The following is a 27,128-nucleotide window of genomic DNA, read 5'->3' on the forward strand; positions in this document are numbered from 1 at the left end:
TGGGTACACAGAATATGAACATCTGATAAGAAATAATATGAACATAAGTAAAAAAACAGTTTTTTCGGTGATCAAAAGATCTATACCAAATACCACTAAACCTTGAACCTTGATCACCTAGACCTTTGTCCTTCAGTGTCATTAATTCCATATATCAGTCTTTATCAGACAACTCTACAGACACTAGGGTCTTCCCGGACTATGCCTTTTAATTCTCAGAACAAAACAGTAGTGATAAAAAATATTATGAATTCAAAGCTTACTCTTACGAATTCATGTGTTTATTGGCAAAGATAATTATATATTGTTTAATTACATTCATATGACATGACCCGAGTTCCATACAAAATATTATTGTTTAGTGCGCGAAATGATAACTAGGTCGTCGTAACTTGTAACTCGGTATTTGTAGTAGTGAGAATAATCGTACCAAAATTCCCATTTATTTATTCTCTTTCCTTATTGCGATAACTAGTTATATATAATAAAATTTATGGTAATAGTAATAGGGTCGTGGTTGGAACATTTAAATATAGGACTGTCTGCCTATACATAATCTAAAATATTTTTAGATTTGAAGGAGGAAAAGCGTATACACGGGAGTCCCCAAACATATTTCGAAGGAATGTGTTCGAAGTTTACTTACTCGCTTTAAGCGAGCGTTGTGAAATCAACAACTTATTAACTTCACTAGTAGAGTACTTGTAGACATAGGCCTGCTATATCAAGCTTGATTATACTTAAAATAAACTTTAATATTTGCCCACCCTTGTCAAATCATGGAACGAAATAGACATGGCGAAAAGTGGGTGCACTAATTGCACTGCCTACACGCTCGGGGAAAAAAGCATGCGCGCGCGCATGTAGGTGCGTACGTATGTGCGTGTGTGTGCGTGCGCTTTAAAGCCACAACCCTAACAATCATATATGTCATTGTTATGACATGGTTGGCGTGTGATTGTTTTTGCTCTTCCAGCGTTGATAACTGCCGATTGAGGAGTCAAGGTGACGATGATAAGCCTCAGCACGTAAGTTTGTTTCGTATCATTATTCCTCGTGTTCTCTTTACAATTTTTACGTTAATTATAAAAGTAGTTTGTGACTGCCATGAGTTTTTGTACGAAATTAAATCGTCCGAGGTCGTATTGTTAAGTAGACTAGCTTTTGCTTGAGGCTTCGTCTACGTGGAGGAGTTTTCCGGGATAAAAGTCCCGTTATATATATTCCCGGAATAAGAAGTAGCCTATAACCTTTCTAGAGTCTGAAACTGTTTCCATACAAAATTTCATAATAAGGCGTTCAGTAAATTTTGAGAAAATCGATAACGTACGGACTGTTTTTGAGGAATTTGTTATATAATATTTATAGTTGTTTTATAAACTGACTGCCTCGGTAGCGTAGTTGTACTGCATGCGCGGTACGACAGCGCTCTGAGGTCCTGGGTTCGAATCCTGGGTCGGGCAGAGTAATGTTTGGGTTTTTCTGCTCAGTATCAGCCCGGAGTCTGGGATTTGTGCCGGATATGGCGACAGACTCGCTCACTATCACATCATGGGACGGAACACACTTGGCGAAAAGTGGGTGCCTTGGTCGAGCCTCTGCATACCCCTACTGGGATAAATGCGTTATGTTGTGTGTGTGTGATTATAAAAGATTTAAACGTACTACAAGCAAGAACGTCTGCGTACGACGCAAATGTAAACTGTCACTGGCCTAAATCTATTGTTACGTACATTAATAAGGACCAAAACAGTCGTAAATCACCAAGCAGAAGATTTAGACGAAATAAATCTGCCACCAGTCTGTACTTTCAGATAATAACACATCGTCTAATAAATAATGAACATTTATAAATCATGACTATACTATACTCAGTAATACGAAGTTACGCGTTGTTAAAAATAAAATACATGCATAGTTGCAACTTCACCCTTAAAGACTTTAATCCCGCAATTAGTACGGTCACATATCTTAGGGCTTGTTTTGCATCCCATGATGTGATAGGCCGATAGCGTAGTTGGGTAGCCGAGACGAATATCCGCAGGTTCAAATCCTAAGGGCACACACCTTTAAGTGTTGTAAATTATGCTTGTATTCTTTGTGAAGTATCGCTTGCTTTAACGGTGAAGGAAAACATCGTGAGGAAATCTGAATACCTTAGAAGTTCTCTACAGGAATTTTGGATGTGTGAAGGTTGCCAATCCGCACAAGGCCAGCGTGGTGGACTAAGGCCTAATCCCTCTCGGCAGCAGAAGAGGCCCGTGCCCAGCAATCGAACAATATAAAACACAGGTCTGATATTATTATTATGTGACTATCGTTAATAATATAATTGCTTATATCCTCCCGTATATCTTCTTAAACCCTATCGCAATACGAAACATAATTGAACAACATCTAAATAACATCCAAAAATACTTCATAAATTAATTAAAACAGCGGCGCGTACTCAGACTCGCGGGTGAGTACATCATTTGTCAAGGAGACAGGACTCGACATAACAAGACGAGTTTTTATAGTCTCGACGAGGTAAATACCGTTAATAAAGAGACGGAAGCTAAACTTAGCCGGGGAACAAATGTACGACGAAATTAAACTCGATTTACTTGTGAAATGCGACGAATTAAACATGGCGAATATGAGCGTGTTAGGAATGTAAGACTGTATAATAACTGTATGTAAGATGATATTTCCTCAAGCAGTAGTAGCAATAAAGCAGGTGAATTCAGGGCTTAACTGACTGGCTAATAGTGGCTCCGAAATGAATATTCCATTCTACATTACCTATCAATTAAAACAATAATTTAATAAATGTTGCACTAGTAAATTGCAATTTTAAAAACAGTTGATAATTGTCCAAAATTAACCTAAAAGAATATGTCTACTGGAATCACACACAGTGGCGGCCCTAACCGATGCGAGGTCCTAGGCGAAGCAAACAAAAAACAACGCCAGGCCCCAGATAGAACAAACAAATTCCCGCGGTTTTAAAAGTTTCGTCGGTAAGTTCGTTAAGAAAGGTCCTCCAAGGCACTGCGCGAGGCCCCGAGCGGTTGCTCGGTCCGCCTTCTCCAAAGGCCTCTTACACGTGAAGGATAAGTCATTTGTCTAGTGGCCGGCAAATTCCGGTGACTGCCGAGAGACACAACAACTCATTAAATTAATTGAAAAGCTGTGTGTGGGTGTGTTTAATAATGGGCTTCAATGTTTAAACATGTCATAAATATTTCACTTCATTATCTTTCAATCACATTTATTAAATTTAAAATACATAAATACGAGGAACAATTCGTAACTCACTTTACTGAGCAAATAAAAACCTACCAAATGCATGACACGACACGTTTGATTTAAACTCCGGCCGTCACTTAAGCACTTCAAAGTGCTTCCGATGCCAAAACTGTTTTAATATTCACTCGAGAGTACACGAATATTCGATTTGCGGAGGATTTAAGTTATGAGAGTAATTTGTGAATAAAGGGAGAGAGCTTTTATAAGCTCACTAACCGACGTATTCAATCCATCGCGGCTTATAAATTCCATTTATTTTGTTCGAAACTTATACTACTTTATTTTATATCTATAACAATACTTATGGTAGTGTTGTTTTCTTGAAGACACCTACATGGCTAAATTTATTAGCGCTGTGTCAATATGAGCCTCTAAACATAGAGACAATATAGTACAGATATTATGCTATATTTAAAGTTATTTTTATTATAAACAATCGATTTACATGCCTCGAAAAATGAACTAAAATTTTCAAGGAACATTCTCAACCGACAGACAAGAACATAACCGCAAAAAAAATTATCGATCATCAAACAATTAACATCAAAAACATCTCGCAAATCATTCTCAAACCAAAACCGCGGTGAATGACACAACTGATTTTTAAACGGCGCATGTCACGCAACGTCACTCCAAAGTGCTCCTGTCACGCTGACATGCTCCCGAAATGATCTGGAGTGGACGGGACGAAAGCCACACAATGGCTGTTATGAATAATATGATATACTTTAAATAAACTTATGTCACGGTATATTTTGTGGTAAGATTTTTGCGATGTTTTCGAATATAATTTAGAAAATGGTTAATGCGATGGATGTTTAATTTAGTTTAGAATTCTAGATCTTATTATAAGTTTCTGTGCGTTCGAGGTAATCTCTGAAATAACTGAACCGATTTTTAAATTCCAGTACTAACATTACCTGAGTAACGTAGGCTAAAAGGGCAATGAAGTAGTGGGCAAAACTACAATTTAATAAAGTATAGTAATAAAATAATAACATTAAAATATTCCAATCCAATTCCAACATTTTGTGATTGGCTGAGTTGTTTTTACGACAATTCTGCCTAAGTCAAGTTTGAAAAGCAGAAGATACCCGTGCTATAATATACTGTCGTTGGCTGGTTCTAAATAAAAATGAAGAATGCTAAAAATAAACCGTGAATAGCAATAATTTTAGGGTTGTAAGTTCTTTAGATTAAAATAAAAATAAAATAACAATGGTAATTTTCAACTATGAGAAAAAACACATGATAAAAGAATATATAACTACCCACACTAATTGTTAAAGTCTAATATTAAATTAACCGAAAATTTTAAAGTTTACATACATATTTGAGGTATCATAAAATTTTAAACTGAAAACAATCTAAAGATATCCTCAAGAGTTGCTGAATCACGTTTACTAGTATATTTCACAAACTACCTCAATTCTCACACAACTGACACAAAATCCAAAGTGGTTCATTGTAGACCCATATGGTATCTATTCATTACGAAGCGTCCCTACGTGACGCAACATTGGAAATTATATCGAGTGAGGAATTTAATAACAGCGGTATCGCACGTCGACATTTTTTATCACGTTCCACGATTAAAATTCAATATTGTACGATAGCGCATGGATGAGTTGGGGAGTGTAAACAATGTTTTGTTTTGGGGGTGCGTTGTATGTCGGCGAGTTTCATCGAACGTTATTCAAGCATTGTAGACCGCCTCGCGGCTTCGTTTTCACCCGTGTGGAATTCGATTTATGACAAACATTTCACATTGAAATATAACTATTTTTATCTTATCGCGCTTTTAATATTATGATTTTCTCCAGTTGTTTCGAAGACTGCAGCCCTCATGGTCAAGGACGGTGGGGTTTGGGGGGACTTTGATACAAAAACCGCGATAAATCCTAATTAGTTTTATTTCAATGTCTTACATTCGCGTAAACATAAGAAATCATTAAATATTTTACAAGTTACCTATGGCATTTCTACAGATTCAAGTTTACTCCTTGCCAAATTTCATCAAAATTTGTCCAGTTGTTTAACCGCGATGCGTTAGAGACAAGCACAGTTAGTTACACATATGTATAAAAGCACGTTTGTTCATAGGCGACGGTGATCAGGTATTTTTATTAAATAAGCAAACAACGGGCGAATCACTATCCAATTCTCTGACGTTTAATAAAACAGATAACACAATAGATTATTTTTAGTGCTCGTTCCTATGTTGAATAATTATAATTATACTCTCTTTCGACCTGTCAAATCTTATGAACCTTTTCATAGCCGGTTCCATCTTGGCTAAGAAATCTAAATATACATCCAACAAACCTTTATTACCATTGAAATGTTAGCTAACATGAGCCTGTACAATAGGCCATTAGAATGAACCTAGGTCTCGAAGGCATAAACAGTATTTAATATTTTGCCGTTAGAAGCTGAACTAAAGTAAGTTTAATGAAGATGTTTGGTACAATACTGGCAATACACGTGGCGTATTTGAGCAAATATTTGGATTATTTGGCCAATTCAACGTCAATAACTTATATAATGAACACAAAGTCGATATTGTTTTGCAAAACGCAAACATTTTGCCAAACACGCCAAGTATAGTGCCATCATTAGATTGGAATTGTAATTGGATATTCTCCTTGTATAGAATTATTAGCCGTTAGTTAGGTTGTTCAATTAATGTTGAATGGAAATGTTAGTTTATCTTACGTACTGTTATTATAATGTGTGCGAAGGTATTTGAATGTTAAATATTCTGCAACATGGATTAGAAAGAGAATTCGATACAGGATATTTTTTAACCAGAAAAAATTCTGTGGGTTTTGTATAAGTTTTTCACGCAAGTAGCATTTATTATACAAACAAATATTAACCCCCTTATTCATAGACGTTTCTTATCTAAGGACGGAGTAAAGCTGTGATAACAAGTCTGTTTCTCAGTGCTGACGGAATGGCAGCCTTCGCACAGCGTAGCCATAGGGCCATTGTATTGGCTACTATTGCTGTATCTCAATATTCTGCCATTCCTTCAGCACTGAGAAACAGACTTGTTATCACAGCTTTACTCCGTCCTTATATAAATAACGTCTATGAATAAGGGGGTAATATAATGTTATAAAGCTTTGAAACGTCTAACTTCATCAATTTTGAAAGACAGTGTGACTCCAAGCGTGACAGACGCGTGCTATTTATGGACAGCCTGAGATCAGTTTTTGCAACGACGCGGCGCCGCGTCTGTGTATTGATAATCGTTTTGTTCACACCCTATTTTACTCGTAACTGTCACAAAGCACAACTGGAAGGCTTCCTTCATGCTAGTGTTACTTTCGATTATAATAATATCAGCCCTGTATTATATACTTGCCCACTGCTGAGCACGGGCCTCCTCTACTACTGAGAGGGATTAGGCCTTAGTCCACCACGCTGGCCTAGTGCGGGTCGGTAGACTTCACACACATTGGAAATTCCCATAGAGAACTTCTCAGATGTGCAGGTTTCCTCACGATGTTTTCCTTCACCGTTAAAGCGAACGATAATTCACAAAGAATACACACATGATTTTAGAAAAGTCAGAGGTGTGTGCCCTTGGGATTTGAACCTGCGGACATTCGTCTCGGCAGTCCGTTCCACACCCAACTAGGCTATCGCCGCTTATTCCAATACTTTCGATTGGAATTTGGTAATTTTTTCTGTGGATTTGGCAATATCTAGACTATCTCTTGCCTGCAAGCGTTCCGTCTAGAATTGTATTAAACATTTGCTAGGTCTCTTTCTGTCAATAATTAATACCTATGTAGAAGTGTTCTCGCGCCATTGAACTATATTAAAGGATTATAAGCCATATATACATATTTAAATACAATAATTTCTACTTCAAATTTCTAATAATTAATATCTATGAAAGCAAGCAACTGCATAATCGCATCTTTTAACTTAATCTAATCCCATATTTCAAAACCATTAAATAACGACAAACGTGTGCTATTTAAAACCCATTCCGACATTAGTTTTTGCGCCGGCGCCGCGGCCCGCGCCGCACGGCCGGTCAAGCGTGGAGCAGTTTGTACACACCCCTGTTTACCCTCACAATACGACGAATGAATGTGTGTTTAGTATTGTTAAATGGCTTGTTAGAATTGATATTCGGATTGAGCTATCTGAAATGTTATTAAAGTCACATAAAACTTCCATATTCAGTATGAATAAAACAAATTTTCTTTTGTTTAAAGCATCCCGCATCATAAGATTTTCTATCTGTCTCATGTTTCGTTATACAATTGTACATTAAGTACAAGTTATTATCCCCGAAAGATCAGACAGAGGTGTATATACCTATTATACTTATATAACTATAATAGAAATAGGAAAATCAGATCAAATAATAAGACTTAACATCTCATATCTCAGGTTGGCGAGCGCAGTAGAATACCAAACAATACTTTATAATTCAAGGTGTTGAATGGTGTTTCTACTGTGTACAGGGCGGTCGTATCGCCATCAGGCGAACGGCAAGCTCGTCGCGTCATCAAAGCAATCAAAAAAATATATATAATTTATTTAGTTCTTTTCGAATAAAGCAAAAATCAAATGACACCCACTCTTTACTTTTTCAATTCCAAGTACGAAATTCGAGCATCTCATTTCCCGTCAAGTAATCACGAGAAAACGGAAATTCGGCAAGTGCAAATAAAAGGAGTACGAAACGATCCTCACGTCGACACCGTTCATCCAATAAGTCAAAATTACGAGAGCGTGAGCGGCGGACCGTATCGGCTTGCATTATTTATACCGGCTGCACCTACTTAAACATGGCAACACACGGGCGGCACGTGAACGCTCATTGTGACGTTTTTTTGACCGCAACTGTGATATTTGCTAGCCTTAAAGGCAGACCGTAGTGTCACAGTTCCTAACACCGATAATGCGCATTATAGATCGTACATTTGGCGAGTGACATTACTAGGTTTAAGAAGGAATAAATCGTAGCAACTTGAAAACTTAATTATATAGCTATTATTATTTTTTGTATAATTATGTTGGTCTATATTGTAGGGTAATTAATATCCATCTTAAAAAGTGTTTATTCCTATTTAAAAAAATAACACTCATCTATAGCCTCTACATTTGCATTTAAAAATAGTATGCAAATTGTTTAAAAAATTCCGCACCGGAAAATCTATATGAATAACTTATAACATATTTAAATACGAAATAAAAATGCCAAAAACATATGCCTCAATTGTTTCTAATTTGCACTACAGTGCTTTAAACGACACTTAATATTCTAGACCAGTCAATGTCGGATAACTGGAATAAATCTCATTGACAGCATCGTAACTATAAAACAAAAATGTTACCACATACCATTTTAATTAGCTGTCTACATTCAAATGGCGTTGCATGAGGCATTGTCGAATTGTAATCTATGTGATTGATTTTTTATTAATGATATTCGACGGGCGCCAGCATAATATACGACCGTATGTCGCCGAATTTACATTGACGGCTAAGAAGAGCCACCCAGACACTAAAAACGTCGCTTTAAACCAACATAGGGCGTGTAAATATAGAATGAAGATTTGCATAAAAGCAACAGGCAACCAAAATTATCATATCGTTAACGATTATTGCTTTTTCCTCTTGCAACGAAAATATATAAGTAACTCTGTGTTTATGCAAGATTTTTCTCAGGATTACATTTAAATTAACGTAATAATAATTATTGCTGAGAAATAATAACAACAAGATCGTTAAGAAACCCCGATAGGGTATTCAAAAGGTATTATCAAAATGGAAATAGTACTAGCAAAAAGGAATGTAAACATATATAATCATTTCGAGAAACTACCCTGACGACAATAACTGATTAAAGTGTTTTAAAAAAAAACATAGCACAGTACTAAAACATACTAGATAAATAAGTTAAGTAAATTTTAAAATATTTGCTAAAAATTATTTAGGTCAACCACGAGCTAAAAACAGAACTAGCTAAAATATTATCTAAGAACTAGCGGCAATGTGCAATCTGAAACTATAATAGCATAAGTAGTGCCAATTAGATAAATGGTCAATTCAATTGGTCAAAGCGGTACAAAGTTCAGCAAATGTTAATATAATGGCACATGGTCACGATTTGCTAAAGGATCTTGGGGCCAATATTTGGACAACACTGACTACATACGCATATGTATCTCATACGGTAATTTTAAAGAAACTGATGATCTAATTTGATTTTGAACTTGTCTGTACTCGTATAATAATATTTTGTTGTTTTAAATTCATAAATATTTGAAAGCGAGCGAATTACGTCTGTTTTAAAAAAGCTCGCAAGGCTAATTTAAGATCAAAGTCCATTACATATTACATCTTTTTATCGCTACTTCTATCATAATCTTTGTTATATTCATTTGTTTCATCTAGACCAAAGCGAATTCATCGTTTCTCATTAAATTTCAAATAAAATATGTTTTTAATTAGATCATAAAGTAGTATACTAGTTAGTTCAAGGTTCAAATCAGGTTACACACCCTTCCTTCAGCTTCTATCATGTAAATGTCAATTGTCAGGAGAGTTCTACACCAATATCCATTAGTGCTGTAAGGTCGAATGTGGAGCTTTATAGCGAAATGGCACGCATATTGAATAATAAAACCCTTCCATTTATGGTCACTTTACTAACGACACTGATTTATTTTGTACTACTTCAATAAATCACTTCTTTAATTTACTATCTTAAAAAGGCTTCAGTAATTTTATTGCACACGCTTATGGAAAACTTGGTTTGCAAAAACTAAACTTTTATTAGGTTTGAAACATATTTAACAACATCGAGTTTCAGATTTAATATTCATGCATTTATTTTCATTTAAAATTTTATCACAACTCTTTTAGATTTTTCAGTAAACACAGAAATAAAAACGTTCGCTCTCCTGTCAATTAATTCCTTGTTTCCACGCCTTAATCAATCTTTTGACGCATTCTCAAACACATTTCTTTACATATTAACTGAATCCGAAAATCCTTTACTTTCCACGTTTTAATCAATCTTCTGTCACATATCCTTACATCCAAATTTAATCCGAAATCTCTCCGAATAAACATATCACCATCTTAAAATCCATTTGTATCAACTAAAATACTTGTGTCAAATATAAAACTATTTAAAGTGCTTGTATTGAATTACGTACGATCTTTCCGATCTTCGTCTTCCGATCCGTGGTTATTTTCGTATCTGTCGCTAATGTAGGAGTTGGCTTTTTTCGTTTATTATTATCGTTTTCTAGTTTTCTTCATACTTTCATTATAAGGTTACGTAGATGATTTTCGACTTTATTTACACGCTATTTAATTTTATTTTAAGCATAAGTTTTGTTTTTTTTTTTTCATTTTCGTGATCTTTAAGGAAACTTAAATAACCTCCATATATTTGTATAATATGGGTTTTTGTAGAGCAACATTCTCAGGTACGAAAATAAAAGAATTTTAACGTCTTGTAAATTATTAATGTTTTTATCCTTAAGACCCCGAACGTGTGGAGTACACGGGGAAAACGGAGCTTAAACTTTACAGATGAATAACAGAAAAAAATCATCCAGAAGGGAATCCCAAAACAATCACATTACAACACTTTTTCAAATTAGGTTTCACCGATATATTTCTATAGATCTAACTTTAAATATAGAATAAATTTTATCCTCAGAAATATATAGTGGTATTTGTATCTCGGAAAACATTTTCACATAGTTGCGAGTAAAAACTAGTAACCTACAGTGGCGAAGGATCCCGATTCCTGCCGGCTTCCCTACATGTCGACGGTCCTTACGTAGAGTATCGAATCTGCAAAATTGCGTTTTGTAGATTCAATACTTTACATAGGGATCGTCGAATATACATCGCTTGTTTAGTGTTATATTCCATGGCGCCAAGCACTTCGATCCTTATTGTATTAAATAAACGCAGTTCATTTTAATAAGGACCGTCGATGTATTTGTACATATATGCATATTAGTACCTATATGTTGTGTTGGGGTTCTCTTGGAAAATTTCACCTTTCGCCACTGGTAACCTAATAACCATCATAAATACGGAAAACCACGCTGTTAATAAAAATCCATAAAATATCACCGGAGTCGCCATAAAGTTCAATGCGACTACTTTAACGATCGTTTACAACAACAAAAAAAGCGACATTATTTACAAAACATTCAACCGAAATATCTACCACGACACATCATGTTGTGATGCAGACGTTTTGTCGTCGGTGGCCGATGCTATTTTAGTCTTGGCGGATATTTTAGTTACTGTACTTTTCATATCAGGTCAGATAGACAATGAGAACTATGTTATGTTATAAACGTAATTAGCATTCTAAAGTGCGTGGAATAAAAAAAAGATTATTAGTTGCTGCTCTGATCGCTTGACAAATATTTTCTATGATAGTCGGACTGTGCAATGTTCCGGGAGAGAAAATAGCTTAAGGGCTATGAATTTCATAATATTTAAACCTCTCCCCGTGCTTGTCATTCCTGGTCACATTTCCGGGACTTCTCCTAACAGAGATAGAATTTTTTTTAAAGTTTTCGACTCCAATGAATGTTCTATGTTTTAATACTAAAGATTTTGTCATGTGACATCACGAAACTTATGACCCACCGCCTTCTTGTCACATAATGTCAAACTTCGTTGAACCCTTCCTCCCTTTTTACGTGTGCCGTCATTTATGGATGCGCACTTATATGTCAAACCAGGAGATATTCATCAATTTTCCAAATGACATCCAAATCCAAACATACTTACAAATATTTGCATTTGTAACAAAAATATTTCGAATAAAAAAGAAATAATTCTACTAAATCATATAATTTCGTACGCAGCACAACATTCCACCATTGTCGTCCGCTAATGGCATCCACAAATAAATTTCGCACCGTCAATAAACATTCGTAATGGGTTCGATACCATATTTGAAAGTCTGTTACACAGCAGCAGTAAGTGTTTTGATATCGAATGTATCTTTATTATTTTGATGGCATAATGTACAGATGTGAATCTTCGCAGACGTTATTTTAAATCAGACGGGTTTGTGATAAGGTATTCCCCGCCTGATGGTTCTGTTCGGGAACGACTTTATGATGACTGAACTTTGTAAGAATTTTGGACCAGATTTAGTAGTAGACTTAAAGCATTTGGGATATCAGTAAGTAACTTTATAATGAGCCAGTAAAATTTTTCAGTTTATTAAAGATTGAAACAAATATAATTGGAGTCTTAAAGAGCGAAACATAATGAAAATCGTATTTGCATTGTAAGCGGATTCGCTAGAATGTATCTCCTTGAAAATGACCGCTGTTAAGTTAGCAATCGCGTGTTTAATGCAAATACAATAGTAGTATGTTGTCACTTGAGTAACAATCTATTTTCATGTGCCATTGCATACGACCTTCTAGACACAAGATATTTTTTCCTAGAATTAGATTGCGCCAGACATATTTATCGTTAATTGTTATCTGCTATTTCTAACCCCGTTATCTTACTAACATTATAAATATTAGCATCCTTTACTAATCTTAATGAGTCTACGCAATTTGATTAATAATAATAAATAAATATTACATTACAGATTTAAAGGACACTGTCATTGCAAAGTTATGTATGAAATTTCCTCTATTGATTAGATTAGAGATAATATTAGGTATAACAGATAGCCCATCAGCAGCCTAACCTAACTAAAATTTCAAATAAACTAATCATATACAAAATAGAAAATCAAAATATATCATCATTATTTGCGATACCTAAAAACTAATAATTCATCTCAGAATTACTTATTTACTATCTTAACTATACTTAGATCAATACAATAAAGACGTAACTTCCAAAACGTATCTGCCATGACCAAAAAGATTTGCTAATTTAAAATCCTCTTAAGCAAAGTAACAATGACTGTAAGGATCGTATGGATAATGTCGTCAATCCTGGCTGTCAGTAAGGACGTTATGAATACTCCCAAGTTGATTACCTCATACATCAGCATTTCCTTGCGTACATACGTTATGTTATTGTGTGTGGGCTTTATGTTTCCACGAGACATTTACATTTTGTATTTGCATTTTTATAGGCATAACAGGTGTTGCTTCTAGTGTGTTATTACATCGACGTCCAACGATTTAAATTTCAATTCTAATAACTCGCATAGTGTTCCTTACATTGTATTTAGGTTGTTCATGGTATTCTTTCTCTTGATTTTGAGAAGTCCACGAGTGAAGCTGTTTCTTGTACTTTTATGAATTTTCAGGTATCTATTATTTGTATCAACGAACACTGAATAAAAACTTTTAATTCATATACGAGATTTTAATCAACACACCTGCAATATGTTTTATGATATAGCTCTGCTGACCGTATTAGGTGACGTCTAGCAGTGGATCAACCTACGCCTATGTATCAAGATCCTTATTAAAACAGTCTATCAAGTTTCATTGACTATAATGACTAACATCCTTTTAATTCTATCTGAAATAAATACATTAACAGTTGATAATAAGGCTCAAGTCTTCTTTTGTGGGGAAAAGTATCGTACTTATAAAGCCTAGGATCGTAACAAACATCTGCTAATATATTAAAATTAGTCACGCTACGATAGTCAAACCACGATCTTATTATCTTATTTTATGGCTAGCTCATCCTCAAGATTGAGACTGTCTAACCATATAAAGTCAATCACATATCCATAACCCTATCATTCCACACGTTCAATATCCGTAATATCTAGTTGACTTTTTCTTTATATTCAAGTACTCACATCAAAGAAGTGCGGTCTCAGCCTTCCTATAGTATACTTGGCCACATCGGTGGTGAGCTGCTGGCAGGCACAGCCGAACAGGAACACGCCTATCACCCGGTACGCCTCCCACAGCCACGCCGGGTACTCCCTGCCCAGGATCGTTCGTGACCGGCCACCTTTGTAGTCGCGCAGCCTTATCCATTCCGTTAGCGTCATCTGGAAAGAAAAGTTTCTTTACAGGTTCGTAAACTCTATAGGTATATTGTTTGATTTTTGTGTTTGAAGTTCTTTAAATCGCCTATTACGTTTTCAACTTGGTTCATCGCTTGCTTCCATTGGATCCCTAGAAGCGATGACGCTAAGATCTTGTTTTAGCTGAGCAGAGTTGAAATTTAACTACAATAATGATTAGTGAGATTGATAAACGTTTGCATACCAATGTAATTCCGATTCAAGATTATTTCGCTGCTGTTGACATCGCGGAAGACAACTAATTCAATGATATACAAACTGAACAACACCCTGCTTAGCAGTCCGTTGCGAGATAAAGTGGGTTCCGTTCTCGCAGTAGAACAAATATTTGAACTAACGCGTGAGCTTTGGTGGCCCAAGTCTGAGCTTTTATCGTTTCATAATACTGAAGTTTGTATGAAAAAGATTAGAAATATTTTTGATTTTTTTGATGTTGCAGAGAATTGATTTAACCTTCATACATTTTATAATCCGACGTAAATACGTCGATGGTGTAAGCAGTACTATATAAGGTATATAAGTATGTATAAAACGAGTTAATAATTGTGTTTTTTTGTATAATTTTGATGGCAGAAAAAAATATTTCTTTATTTTGAATAAATATTTTATCTTATTATATTGCCGAAGGAATACAAAACAATTTATCTTAAATGTCGTTTCAAGAACTTGATATAAGCCATGTTCTTTAGTCTCTGCACCACCTAAACGTTGACTGGCAGAAAATGACTTCGGCATTAAGTCCACCTATGTATACAAATCTAATAAATAAATAAATATTTACATAGATTTATCAGATCCATAAAAAATCTTGTGGAAGCCCTACTCAGTGCAGTATTATAGAACGTTAATATACTATCAAAAGTCAAGACAAGAATAACAACGTTCCAGCATAGGTTTGAAAACATTTCTCCAACAGGATATATCTAAAAAAATAACACCCAAAACCACATAAGATTGACCAACCAATTACTCATCACAAGAATGATCACCAAACATTTACCCAATTCCCTCGAAAAAACCTGTCCACTTCCTACGCATTTTTTGAAATCATGAGTCCAAACATTACTTATAATGTGTTAATTCATTTAGAACAGGCAGCACGTGCCCACACTCCATGTTTATAAACAAATTTATGATAATCGTGTGGAAAGTTGCTTTTAGTTTTTTTATTGGGTCCAGTTTGTTCAAATGATAATTGGTAGTTACACGGATCTTTGACTTTTCCTGTCAAGGTTGGATGAGGCTATTTTTTAATGGAAATTATGTTGACCTTAAAGGTTCGCTAAACGTTTAGTTATTGCTTGTCCGTTGTAATGATAATTATCATCTTGACGATGATAATATCGTTATGGTTTCAAACTATAAAAACTTTTGATGGATACGAATAAGATCTCCCATATTAGTTACTTCATTATTATTGACATTGACGTTTATTAAATACACGGTGAAGAAACATACGGAACAAAATGCATTCCGCTCTTTAAAGGAATTCAAAATATTCACAGCCTAACTTTCAAATTTGAAGATGTAGTAAAATTACAATAGATAAACTATCGTATTCAACTCTGAATAAGAATTAAAATCACAAATAATTGCAAAACTATCTAACGTTCCATTGCAAACGTCCTTGTACGACCCGTCGATACGTGTACCGAATGTCGTGCCACATTCGCTATATCTGCGATCCATATTTAGTTCCTGCGGATCCACGCTATCAGCTCTGATGGTATTTGTGATGCTGGTGGGGAAAAGTGGAACGGTGGTCTAGATTTGTTTGATGTAAATGATTTATTGGTGTAGAATAGAGTTCATTATGCTATGCATGATTTTATAGAGTATATTGGACTTTTGGTAGGCATGCTGATGATGTATGCTTTACACTTTTTGTATGTATTTAAAATTATCATTAATAAATCGTTAATTATGAATGTTGCTATAATAATCATGAATTAGTAAATGCCACGTCAGGGAACTCAAGCAAACTTTAAATCAATTCAGAATACGATACCAACTTAAGAATATCGCATCACGTAAGTGCCAATATGTCTTCAATTCCGTGCATCTTATATACCAAGCCCGCATCATAAAGCATTGGTTTCATTGACTCTATAGCCATTGTGTGCTAAGCTTTAGCACACATTGTATAAGGAAAAAGCAACCCTTCACCTCGTGATTACAAAACAGACCGGCCACCCATACGGGAATACGATAAAGGGCCAGAAAGAGATAGAAGAACGTTCCCAACAGTGCAAATGAGAGCTAATAGGATACTAATGGGACCCGCGATAACGCAAGTAAACAAGATGCCTTGCTGTTTAGCATCGGGTACAATCACACTGTCTGTACCTTTAGAGGTGCTTTTTAAATCATTGACGAAACTGACATTTTCAACTTTAATTATTATGATATAGGATACATTTTTCATTGTCAGTTTACGATTAATTTTGTGATGATGACGTGCTATCAGGCAGGAATGTGAACCTTTCTGCTTTGGAGTTATAGTTCAAAATTGAAGGTGTATGTGAAGATATTTTAAGATCGTGTAGGTATCGCCGTGATCTGTTTGGACCCCAGACACGACAGGTGGCAAACCTTAATATACAAACGTTGTAAATCTCTTTTTAATTAGATTTGATTGTATCTTAAGCCGGAGACACACTGGGCGGGGACCGTACAGCTTCAGATAGAAATATATTTTGTTAGCGGCGGTAGAATTTGAAGCTATAGCGTTATTGAGAGCCATGTCTCTACCATTTTTTTCATCTCTTGTGACTTCATTCGCCTTGGTGTGCGATGAGTCTGTTTTTTACATGATGTTGACACTTACATGTGTTATTACGTAGACGATAACTATCTTATGGACGTGGTTCCGAGTAACAGTGTTATAGGAATTTATATCATTTGTTATTATAGCTATTTAAGTTAGTATCTGATTGATATAATACTTTTATAGTACATGCGAGAATTCGTTTTATCAGTTTTGATTCATTAACCTTAAATTTTCTTATGATGCTTCAAGTTTGATATCTATACATATTATAAAAAAAATCCCCAGAAACTGCCTGTCTAAATGTGATTGATTTTCTCAAAATCTACAGAACTGATATTATGTACGGTTTATACTAAAAGATAGTGGAAACCTTGAGGACGCTTTAGCTTAATAGTATATTACGGTTTTATAAAAATCAAGTAAAATATTATGATTACTGTTATAGAGGTTGCGTGGTTGTATTGAGGTTAAAAAAGTTTGTGAACACTGATTTCCATGCGTGCGAAGTCGAAGGCACAGCTAATTATTAAAATAGAAAGTTAAATCATCTCCCACATAAAGAAACCATCAAAAGAATGCGGAACGTAATATCAAACATGATAAAGACATTAATCTACATAAACGGCAAATACGAGCGATTCATATTATCAACGCAGTTAAACAACGCTTTATGAACATTTTTCTCTTTAAGTAAAACAACGTTAACGATCCGTGGTACAACATGCTTCAGTATTTAGTTTCTTGTTATAAAGTCATTACAATTAATTACCATAATTAACGAACGCATCACTTTCATTGTTATTATAATCCTTGTCTAAACAGACAATCAAATCTGAATATATTATGATTTTCACTATTCTCTTATGTACTCTACTAGATTCGAGATGATGTTAATCTTGTTCTTCTAGGTTCGTAATTTCCTAACAAAAAACTATTTGCGAGACGTATGTGTCCGAATTTATTTTAAGTCTGTTGCTATGAACAAAATCGTCAACACGTTTTTAAAGACACGAAATATCTTTCTCGCTAACTTATGAAATGGATTCTAGTTGTTCAATGTCATCATCATCAGCCCTGTATTATATACTGTCCCACTGTTGGGCAAGGGCCTCCTCTACTACTGAGAGGGAGTAGGCCTTAGTCCACCACGCTGGCCTAGTGCGGATTGGTAGACTTCACACACCCTCGAAATACCTATAGAGAATTCCGCAGGTATGCCAGGTTTCCTCACGATGTTTTCCTTCACCGTTAAAGCGAGCGATAATTCGCAAAAAATACACACATCATTTTTTAGAAAAGTCAGAGGTGTGTGTCCTTGGGATTTGAAGCTGCGGACATTCGTCTCGGCAGTCCGTTCCACAACCAACTAGGCTATTGCCACTTGGCTCGATGTAAGTGATAATATTTTTCTAGAAAGAAGACTACTTATAAAGTCTCTTCAGGACATTCTTTGCTAAATTTCTTGATTCAACTAAAACCCAGTTAACGGCTTATGGCAGGTTGGCTACCAACCAAATACCTTCAAAAGGGGGGGACGAATTACGTATCAAATAGCGCCTCCCCCCCCCCCTGCTCTATGTGAGACACAGTTTTCATATGTTGAATATTATAAAGCCTATTTAGAAACATTAAAGAAAAAATATACCTTCACAAGCCTTTATCACATAGAAAACCTTCATTGCAAATTACAAAAACACGAATAATCACGTAAATGATTAACTATCATTATGTATGCGCAGTAACAATGCATAATCCCGTCACTCAGTAATGTGTGCGACTTATATCCGACAGGAGAGCCATGTGTTGAATTTTTATTAGGGATTTAGAATCATCCTTGAAGCCTGAGTTGTCTTAAATGAATATTAACGTGGTTAACTTGATCACATTCAGAATAAATAGGGAAATGTTATCCATTCTCTAATTTATTGCCAATATTATCTTTAAAATATATTTTATTAAATAAATGATGGGGACAACGTGGTAATACAGTTTTAATGGTATCCTTTTCTTTTTGTGCACGCAATGTAACTATTCTTCTACTCATGGTAAATACAATGTACTCTGAATAAGTCGTCAAATTGCGTCCATCTCAGTTAACCAGAATTATTGCGTTGTTTAAAACTGGATGTAGAAAGGTGAATCGAGAAAGCAAATTTTAGGTACCTATGAGCCATTGTCGGTATTTCACCATTATATTGGCCATCGAAAAAAGCGGCGATAGCCTTGGTTGTGGAACGGACTGCCGAGACGAATGTCCGCAGGTTCAAATCCTAATTATGTGTGTATTCTTTGTGAATTATCGCTTGCTTTAACGGTGAAGGAAAACATCGTGAGGAAACTTGCACGTCTGAGGAGTTCTCTATAGGAATTTAGAGAGTGTGTGTAGTCTACCAATCCGCACTAGGCCAGCGTAGTAGACTAAGGCCTAATCCCTCTCAGTAGTAGAGGAGGCCCATGCCCAGCAGTGTAACAGTATAATATATAATACAGGGCTGATATTATTATTGGCCATCGTCGGTATTGATACAATTTTCGACCAACCAAATCATAAAAATACCAATAAATAAATATACATTTCATTAAAAAAAATATATTACTATACAATTTTCGATTCTTCTTAACTAGTAATCGTTTGAAATTCCAAACAAAGTCATCCATCATGTACCATTTACTAAATAATAGCTTTATAATCGCTCTATTCGTCTTTCGAATACAGATCTATAAGTCATTTTGCATCATTAATGTCTTCATCTATCTGAACATTGTCGTAGAAGATAAAAACATTACATTTGTAAGTCAAACAAGTCAATAGCATCTATGTCATAAGAAAGCGTGTCTATTGTATAATCTTGCTCCATTGCTCTCTAGTTATGTGTGGAAAAACATCAGGGCGATGCAACCACGCATACATTTTATGCAATTATTTTCTGACCATTATTTAGAAAAAACGAGGAGTTCGTGGAAATTTTGATTGGGTTGAAACTTAGTTTTATTCATAATTCTAGATCATGGAATGTATAGCAGGGCTAAATAATGTTTTCTATGATAATAAAACTATTGTGCATTTAAAATGTTTTCACTTTTAATTTATTAAACGGTAACTAACACCCTTATTCATAAATAATACAATAAGGACGCATGTTATATCCAAATGCATAGTGTAGATAATTTCAGTTTTCTTTGGCCTTGTTTAGCTTTGTTTATCCCACAACAAACTGAAATTAATTCCTATCCCCATTCGCCAATCTTGAAAAACCAAACTTATTATTACAGCATTGCGCCGTACTTGGTTAAGTAACGTTTCTAAATACGGGTCTTAATGCCCAATCAATCCATCAAAAGTACAAGCATCTCTTCCACTTGTCATTATCTTACTCCTATATTGCGTCGGCACATCTTTTCAAGCATGCAACACATTCTCCACTACCGCCTTAACACAAATACTAAAGACAAGTAATTACCAATGAATCACACAATTATTTACCAGGACAATTCGTTTCCTAACAGTGGTCACACTGAATTCTCAGCAGTAACATTACCATAATACAATTAATTAGCCGTACACGATGATGCTGAATGGAAATCGCTGCACGTCGCTAGTCTACGCGATGTTATGATTAATGCGCTTGTTCTCATAATTGATGTCTATGTAAATCGACTGAATTGCTTTATAAATGGCGTTGCATCAATCAAATGTGGAGTTGGTTGAGTTTTTTATGACGTTGATTACATTCACCACGATAGCTTTGGTGAAGTATGGAGTGTAAATTCGGTCGGTGAATCTGTCAGTTAAAGTTTCTTTAGATCATTGGAAAACTAACAGTTATAGTAATTATATTAAAGTCGAAAGTTGACGATGATTTAAATAAAAGCGTGATTGTTAGATTTAGATATAAACGTTGACTAGCCTAAAAAGTTGATCTTATAAATTATTAAATTTGGAATAATCTACAAAATACGAATATAATAAACATGTGATTCATGAAACCATAATCTCTAAGTCTAAAGATGTACGAAAATAGCAGATGACATAAAGTTTGATTGCCTTAACCCATAAATACCTAAACCCGAGGGCTCCGTAATAGGATATTTCCTCAAAACATTCTACATTTAGTGGTGGCTTATCTAAGCATTCCTATAGGGAGTAAAAACCCAAAAGGATTAACGGACAGTCGGAGCACATAACTCCAGATTATTTAGCTATTCCCGTAGAATGTATTAGCGTTTAGCATACCGAATGATCTTGTAGTCATGTTTGGTATTAAAATTTATGATTTGGGATAAATTAACTACATTATATTTACTACGTGGTTGGTCTTACGAAGACCATTTCATCAATAAAGTCGCCAAGATTTAGCTTCCGTATGAAGGATAAGGCTACTGATTATGCGTTTCTTAACTTTACATCTATATTTTTAGGTTTCTGCCCTTTCGTAAATCAGCCGTATAAATAAATCCAGACGTTGAATAGTACCGATTTTTGTTACTCACTCATCACGAATTTATCCTTGAAGGGGTATGCATAGGCGCAACCAGGGCTCCCACTTTTCGCCAAGTATGTTCCGTCCCATGATGTGATAGAGGGCGAGCCTATCGCCATATTGGGCGCAAATTCCAGACTGCGGGCTGATTTTTGTCATTCTTGAATACAATTTGAATCATTCATACGTTTCAGGCGGTTTTAATAGCTTCACGGATTTTCTTTAATCATTACATTTTCCTTCCATATTCTTGGAAGCATTATAAATAATAAGCGTAACGACGTTTTACTTCACAATAAGAAAGATAGATAAGGAATTCTGAAAATATTTAATCATTATGTTAACTATGTAAATATTGTATTATTCATCTTAATAAAGATAAGGCGAATACTGCAGGTATCGTGATAATATTATAATTGCTATTAATATTGCTTCAACAAAAGTGAATCAACCAGCAATAAAAATATAGCTTTGCAAACACCCAAAGAATAAGTGGTATATTATAGCCAACTGCAATACAATGTATTCCACATATACTAAAAATTGTGGAAGATATAAGAGATGCCATAAAATAATTAAACACTTACTATAAGGTCCTCTCCGGAACACACGGAAGGTTGCATAATGTCACTTGGCAGTAATACACTAGAATATTCTTTAAAGTATATTGTCGAAATGTTTGTTTATAACTTTGGCTTACGTTCAAACTGTATTAGACTTCCGATCTAAATCTTGCTAAGCCGATTCATAAGCCAACCACAATGCAGAGGAAGAAAGTGCTTAAGATATTAAGAGCTCAGACAACATCCGTAGTTGTTTCTGACGAAATGTCAACCGTTAACCCATAACTGTTTACTGTCAAGGAGTTATTTAGGTTCATATTAATGATTTGTACTTAACGCTTTCTGCAACATTCCTAAAAGGAGTACGCTGCAATTTACGAAGACTACATTAAACTAGTAGATAGTAGAAATACAGATAAAATAATATTTTTTTGATTTTTGTCTGTCTTTGTTCTAAAATAAATTTTGCTGTCACAGATGAGTCAGGAATGAGTAAACATTAAGAATATTAAGATGGCTTAATAATATTTCAAGAAGCACCAATGGCTGAATACTTTAACTATAAGTCAGTTAAAACTAACTCATATTCGTAAATATATGAAAGCTCAGAACAATGAAAATAAAACCACGGTTTACAAATAGCCAGATTACAAAATAACATATACATATTTCACTGAAGTCTTTACAGTTAGGTTTAAAACATTTCAATCTAACTAAAATAATAGCCCTTATCATTGAACACGGAATCTTTATCCATTACTAGTAGACCCGACAGACGTTGTCCCGTCTTAACTATGAATTTGCAGCGCGCATTCTGTCAATTGCCGACAGTTATTTCAAACAATTGACAGTTATATAAAATTAATATTTTCGTTAAGTTTCCTTAAATTTTCTAATGTTCCGCTCAACTTCCATAATGTTTTCTTTTATAAGAACCTCCTTCTGATAATAATTAACGTAACAGAAAAAAAATTTGCCAAATTTTTCCATCCGTTCACGCGTGATGCGATGACCAAGGGAAATAGAGATTCATTTTTATATAGATAAATAAGTTGAACTCTCATTCTTTGCAAATCCTAAAAACCACACGAAACCAAAACCGCGCACGCAAACAAGAAAACACCGAGAGGACAGTGCGAGAGTTGAAGATACAAATAAAACACAGTTCTATTTATAGTATAAACAATTATATGGGAAGTCTATAAAAACCAGACGCTGTAAACGCCCGCATGCTATATTTAAATCCAATGCCGCTGTGACACAGTTAGCGACTTCCGATTTAGTTTGCTGTTATTACATAGTAGATGCTGATAGTTCTACAGATGACAATTCAAACCGGCATAATTGTGTCAATTGGCGATGAATTATCATCGAAATTAAACTGTTTTCGAATGTTATCGCGGTTTTTTATATTATACATTTTCCCATTATTTCGATGACTGCAACTTTCATGGCCACGGGACGGACTCAAGTGTTGGTTGTTGTACGAGAAGTCATAGTTACAATATCTATCGAAGAGACGCAAAATATAGATTGAAATTATAATACAAAACAATCGAGCTTATAGTATTGTAGGGTTTATTAGAAGTGTATTAAAGTCTATTTATTGTTTTTCGGGAGTTTATAGTTCAATCGGTTAGTTTTTTTAAATTACAATATATGTTTCGTTTATTTACCTTTAAGGTAGGTATCTGATTAATGAGATTGTTACAAGTAACATTTAATAATTCTTCGTGATCACATCTTAGTAGCATAGAATCAAACACATCATCTACAGACAGACAGATGCGTTTTCAGAGTCAATATTAACTCAAATTCTATTGTCAATCAACTTCATCAAACATGATAAAACTGACATGTTTTCTTCAATTGTATGCAATAGTGTTTGTTTACCAAAATGTCAGAATCGTTTCAACGCAAGGAACACTTTAGAACGGTTTGTTTGCACCATTCAACTGCACCTCATTACTATTCCACAATTCCGTTTGATACATCGTTTCAAAACATTTAGTGTCACCTCTAATCTTCATCAATCGTGGACACGGCTCGTTTCTCTACTGTAGTCATTCGCTGATCCAACGAGTTGGATGTTTTGAGACTTTTAACGCTCATAAACAAGTATAACGGGCGCTTAAACCAAATAAATTGACACGGTTTTGGCCTTTGTAGCCTGTTTTCATTCGCATTTAGGTTCTTTGATGCGATAAACATATTTTTGTATTACTCTTTTCAGTCTTCGAGGATGGTGTATTTTTTGGACTGTAATAAATATTCTACAAACGGTTTTGATGTGCCGTACCTCTAGTATAATTGTCATAGTAACATTAAACTTTTACAAAACTTTGTAAATTTTCAAGTTAATTTGATCACGATCATTTCTAAGTTATGAAGGCAATGTTTCAACCATTATATTTTCTCTTACAACAGTTGATTTGTTATAACATGCAAGAGCGCTTACATTTAGCACTAAATCATCATAACCTCGTATCGCGTTGAAAACAAATAGCAAAATTCCAACATTCGCAATGTTTTCGATATTACATCCAATGTCACGCTGGCATTAAGCGAACATAATAAAATTAAATTGCATGTTCGCTTAACAAATTATACGACAACGCGCGTCCCAAATATTGACGCAAGTTTCTCTCGTTAGCAAACTGATTTAAATAATTATGATACGAGATAAGAACATTCAAAGCATGCATGTTGAGTAGATAGTATCAAAGTGACTCCTATGAATTATGTATAAAATATTTACAATGTCATTCATAGAACTATTGCTACACTCCTGCGCAAAGAAATTAAACAATTGAAGTTGATACAATAGCAAACATTGCGCAAATGATTATTATCGTTGACGTTCTCGTGTAGCTTCAAGACCGGTTCGATTGTAAAAACTAAAAATAATATGTTTTGAGAAATGAAGACGTCAGTGAAACAAACGTGATAATTTGCCGAAACTAAAATAGCAGTTTAGAGTTTAAGTTGAATGCACTATATTTCTTTATGATTTACGATAGTTGAACCTAGTGGGAGGACACCGGATATATTTTGTACGCAAATGATACTTACCACCCCACACATGGTAATAAGGTCGCTACTGCTCAATGATCAAGTGTGTACCGTTCCAGGGTCCGATGGTATATTTGCTCCATATTTGGACTGCACTATACTTACCATCAACAGCATGCAAGGTCGCAGTGGATGTTAGCATCCAATGAAAAAATATCCTAGTAACATAATAAAATCGTGCCAATTTTAAATGTGAACTAGAAATACAATGTGACCTATATGGAGACGATGAAAGTTGCCATAAAAATATCTTATAAGACAAATTCTTTTGATCTTTGTAAAGATGTTCCATGGCTTAATCTAGCTTGTACATGCTTTGATACCACGTAGATCCGTCACGTTGCTTCTAATTACAATTGTCGTTAACATAACCAGGTGTTGTAAAGATAAAAAATAAAATAGAACACCGTAAACCCGTAAACATTAAACTGGCAACAATATGCCAGACACGATTTAATGGCGAAATGCCAAAGAAACAGTATTAACGGTCAATGTCAGGGAAGATTTTTATGAGACAGGGTGTTATTGGAGCCAGTAAAAATAAATATATGTCACGAAATCAAGTTCCTTGCAAAACATCTAGAGATTCAGTGGCGAAGCGTCCATATAATCCGATTCTTGTCGACTTCCCTTTCGTAATTTATGTGATATTTAATTACCATACGAATAATTTTCAATAAAATTTACGCATTAGTTCCTATATGCTGTCTCGGGTTCTCTTGCGGAAAATTTGAGCCTACGCCATTGTAGTGATTGGTTATAAAAATACTAGAGAATGGAGTTCAAAAAGTCGAAAGCGTTCATACTGAAAAAAAATAACCAGTTTTATTTGTGAGGATGCAAGCCCGAGTTTATGTGACAATCGCTGGCATCGTATCAAACAGGTCACGAGAGCTAATGGACTCATTACAAATGGTAATGACATATACTAGCTAAACACATGAAGGAATGCAGAAAATGGGATGTTTGACTGGACAAGGAAATTTAAAGTAACTACACGGAATATCTTCGTATGTAAAATGGCAAACTAAGCTCGTGTTACCGCAAAAGTACTTAAGACAAAGTTCTATTACTTCTTTGCATTCTTCTTCTGTTAAGATTTTAATAAATCCATTTCCTATGACAAGAAGCAACTTCAATGCTATCGTTTGAAAAATCAATACGTTTATAACTCTATTGATATCGCAATAAAATCAATGTAATCATAATGATTTCTTATGTTTACGCGAATGTTAGACATTGAAATAAAACTAAAAACTATTTAAACGGATTTTATCGCGGTTTTTTATATTATTATTTTCTCCCGACGTTTCGAAGACTGCAGCCTTCATGGTCACGGGGGGGACTGAGGTGTTGTTCATCCGTAAAGTCAAAATTACAATATCTACCTACATTTTTCAAATATACAACTTTTTAAAATTTTTATCTGTTGACGGTCCGATCTACGCAGAATGAGCTCACAGTGTCTTGAGGTCTGGCAGCCGGTCTTTTGGCATCCGATTTAATTAAATATAGAACAGGATCCCAGGCTTGTGCAAGCTTCCAACCATCTTCCCTATTGAAATTTGGGTGTTTTTTTAATTTCAATAGCCTCGCGAATCATCCTAGGCAGGAATCGTTGTTCTTTGGCAAGGATTTGTGGCTTGTCTAATCGCAAATAATGATTGGAGCCTCCTTCAGAATGTTCAGCGACTGCAGACTTCGCATAATATAAAAAACCGCGATAAAATCCGTTTAAATAGTTTTTAGTTTTATTTCAATCAATGTAATCACTTTAAAATCAATATACAGACGAAAGAGCGTTAAGATTTTCAATCTAGATAATCATTTACATTAATCTCACCACTCAAGTATTTTTGGCGTAAAAAAACTAATAAACATCAGTAAAAGTATTAATGAGACTGAAAGTG

At 34.9% G+C, this 27,128-nt stretch overlaps 1 protein-coding gene across 1 annotated transcript in view; it reads right to left on the reverse strand.

Moving 5' to 3' along the window:
• LOC115453787 (putative phosphatidate phosphatase) overlaps positions 1 to 27,128 on the reverse strand; it is a 109,985-nt gene that overhangs the window by 35,863 nt on the left and 46,994 nt on the right. The window contains exon 3 of the mRNA XM_037439084.1: positions 14,099 to 14,296. Within this exon, the coding sequence (XP_037294981.1) occupies positions 14,099 to 14,296 (198 nt within the window). The remainder of the gene's footprint in view (positions 1 to 14,098; positions 14,297 to 27,128) is intronic.

The sequence above is a fragment of the Manduca sexta genome, chromosome 16, assembly GCF_014839805.1.
Source record: "Manduca sexta isolate Smith_Timp_Sample1 chromosome 16, JHU_Msex_v1.0, whole genome shotgun sequence".
Classification (NCBI taxonomy): Eukaryota; Metazoa; Arthropoda; class Insecta; order Lepidoptera; family Sphingidae; genus Manduca; species Manduca sexta.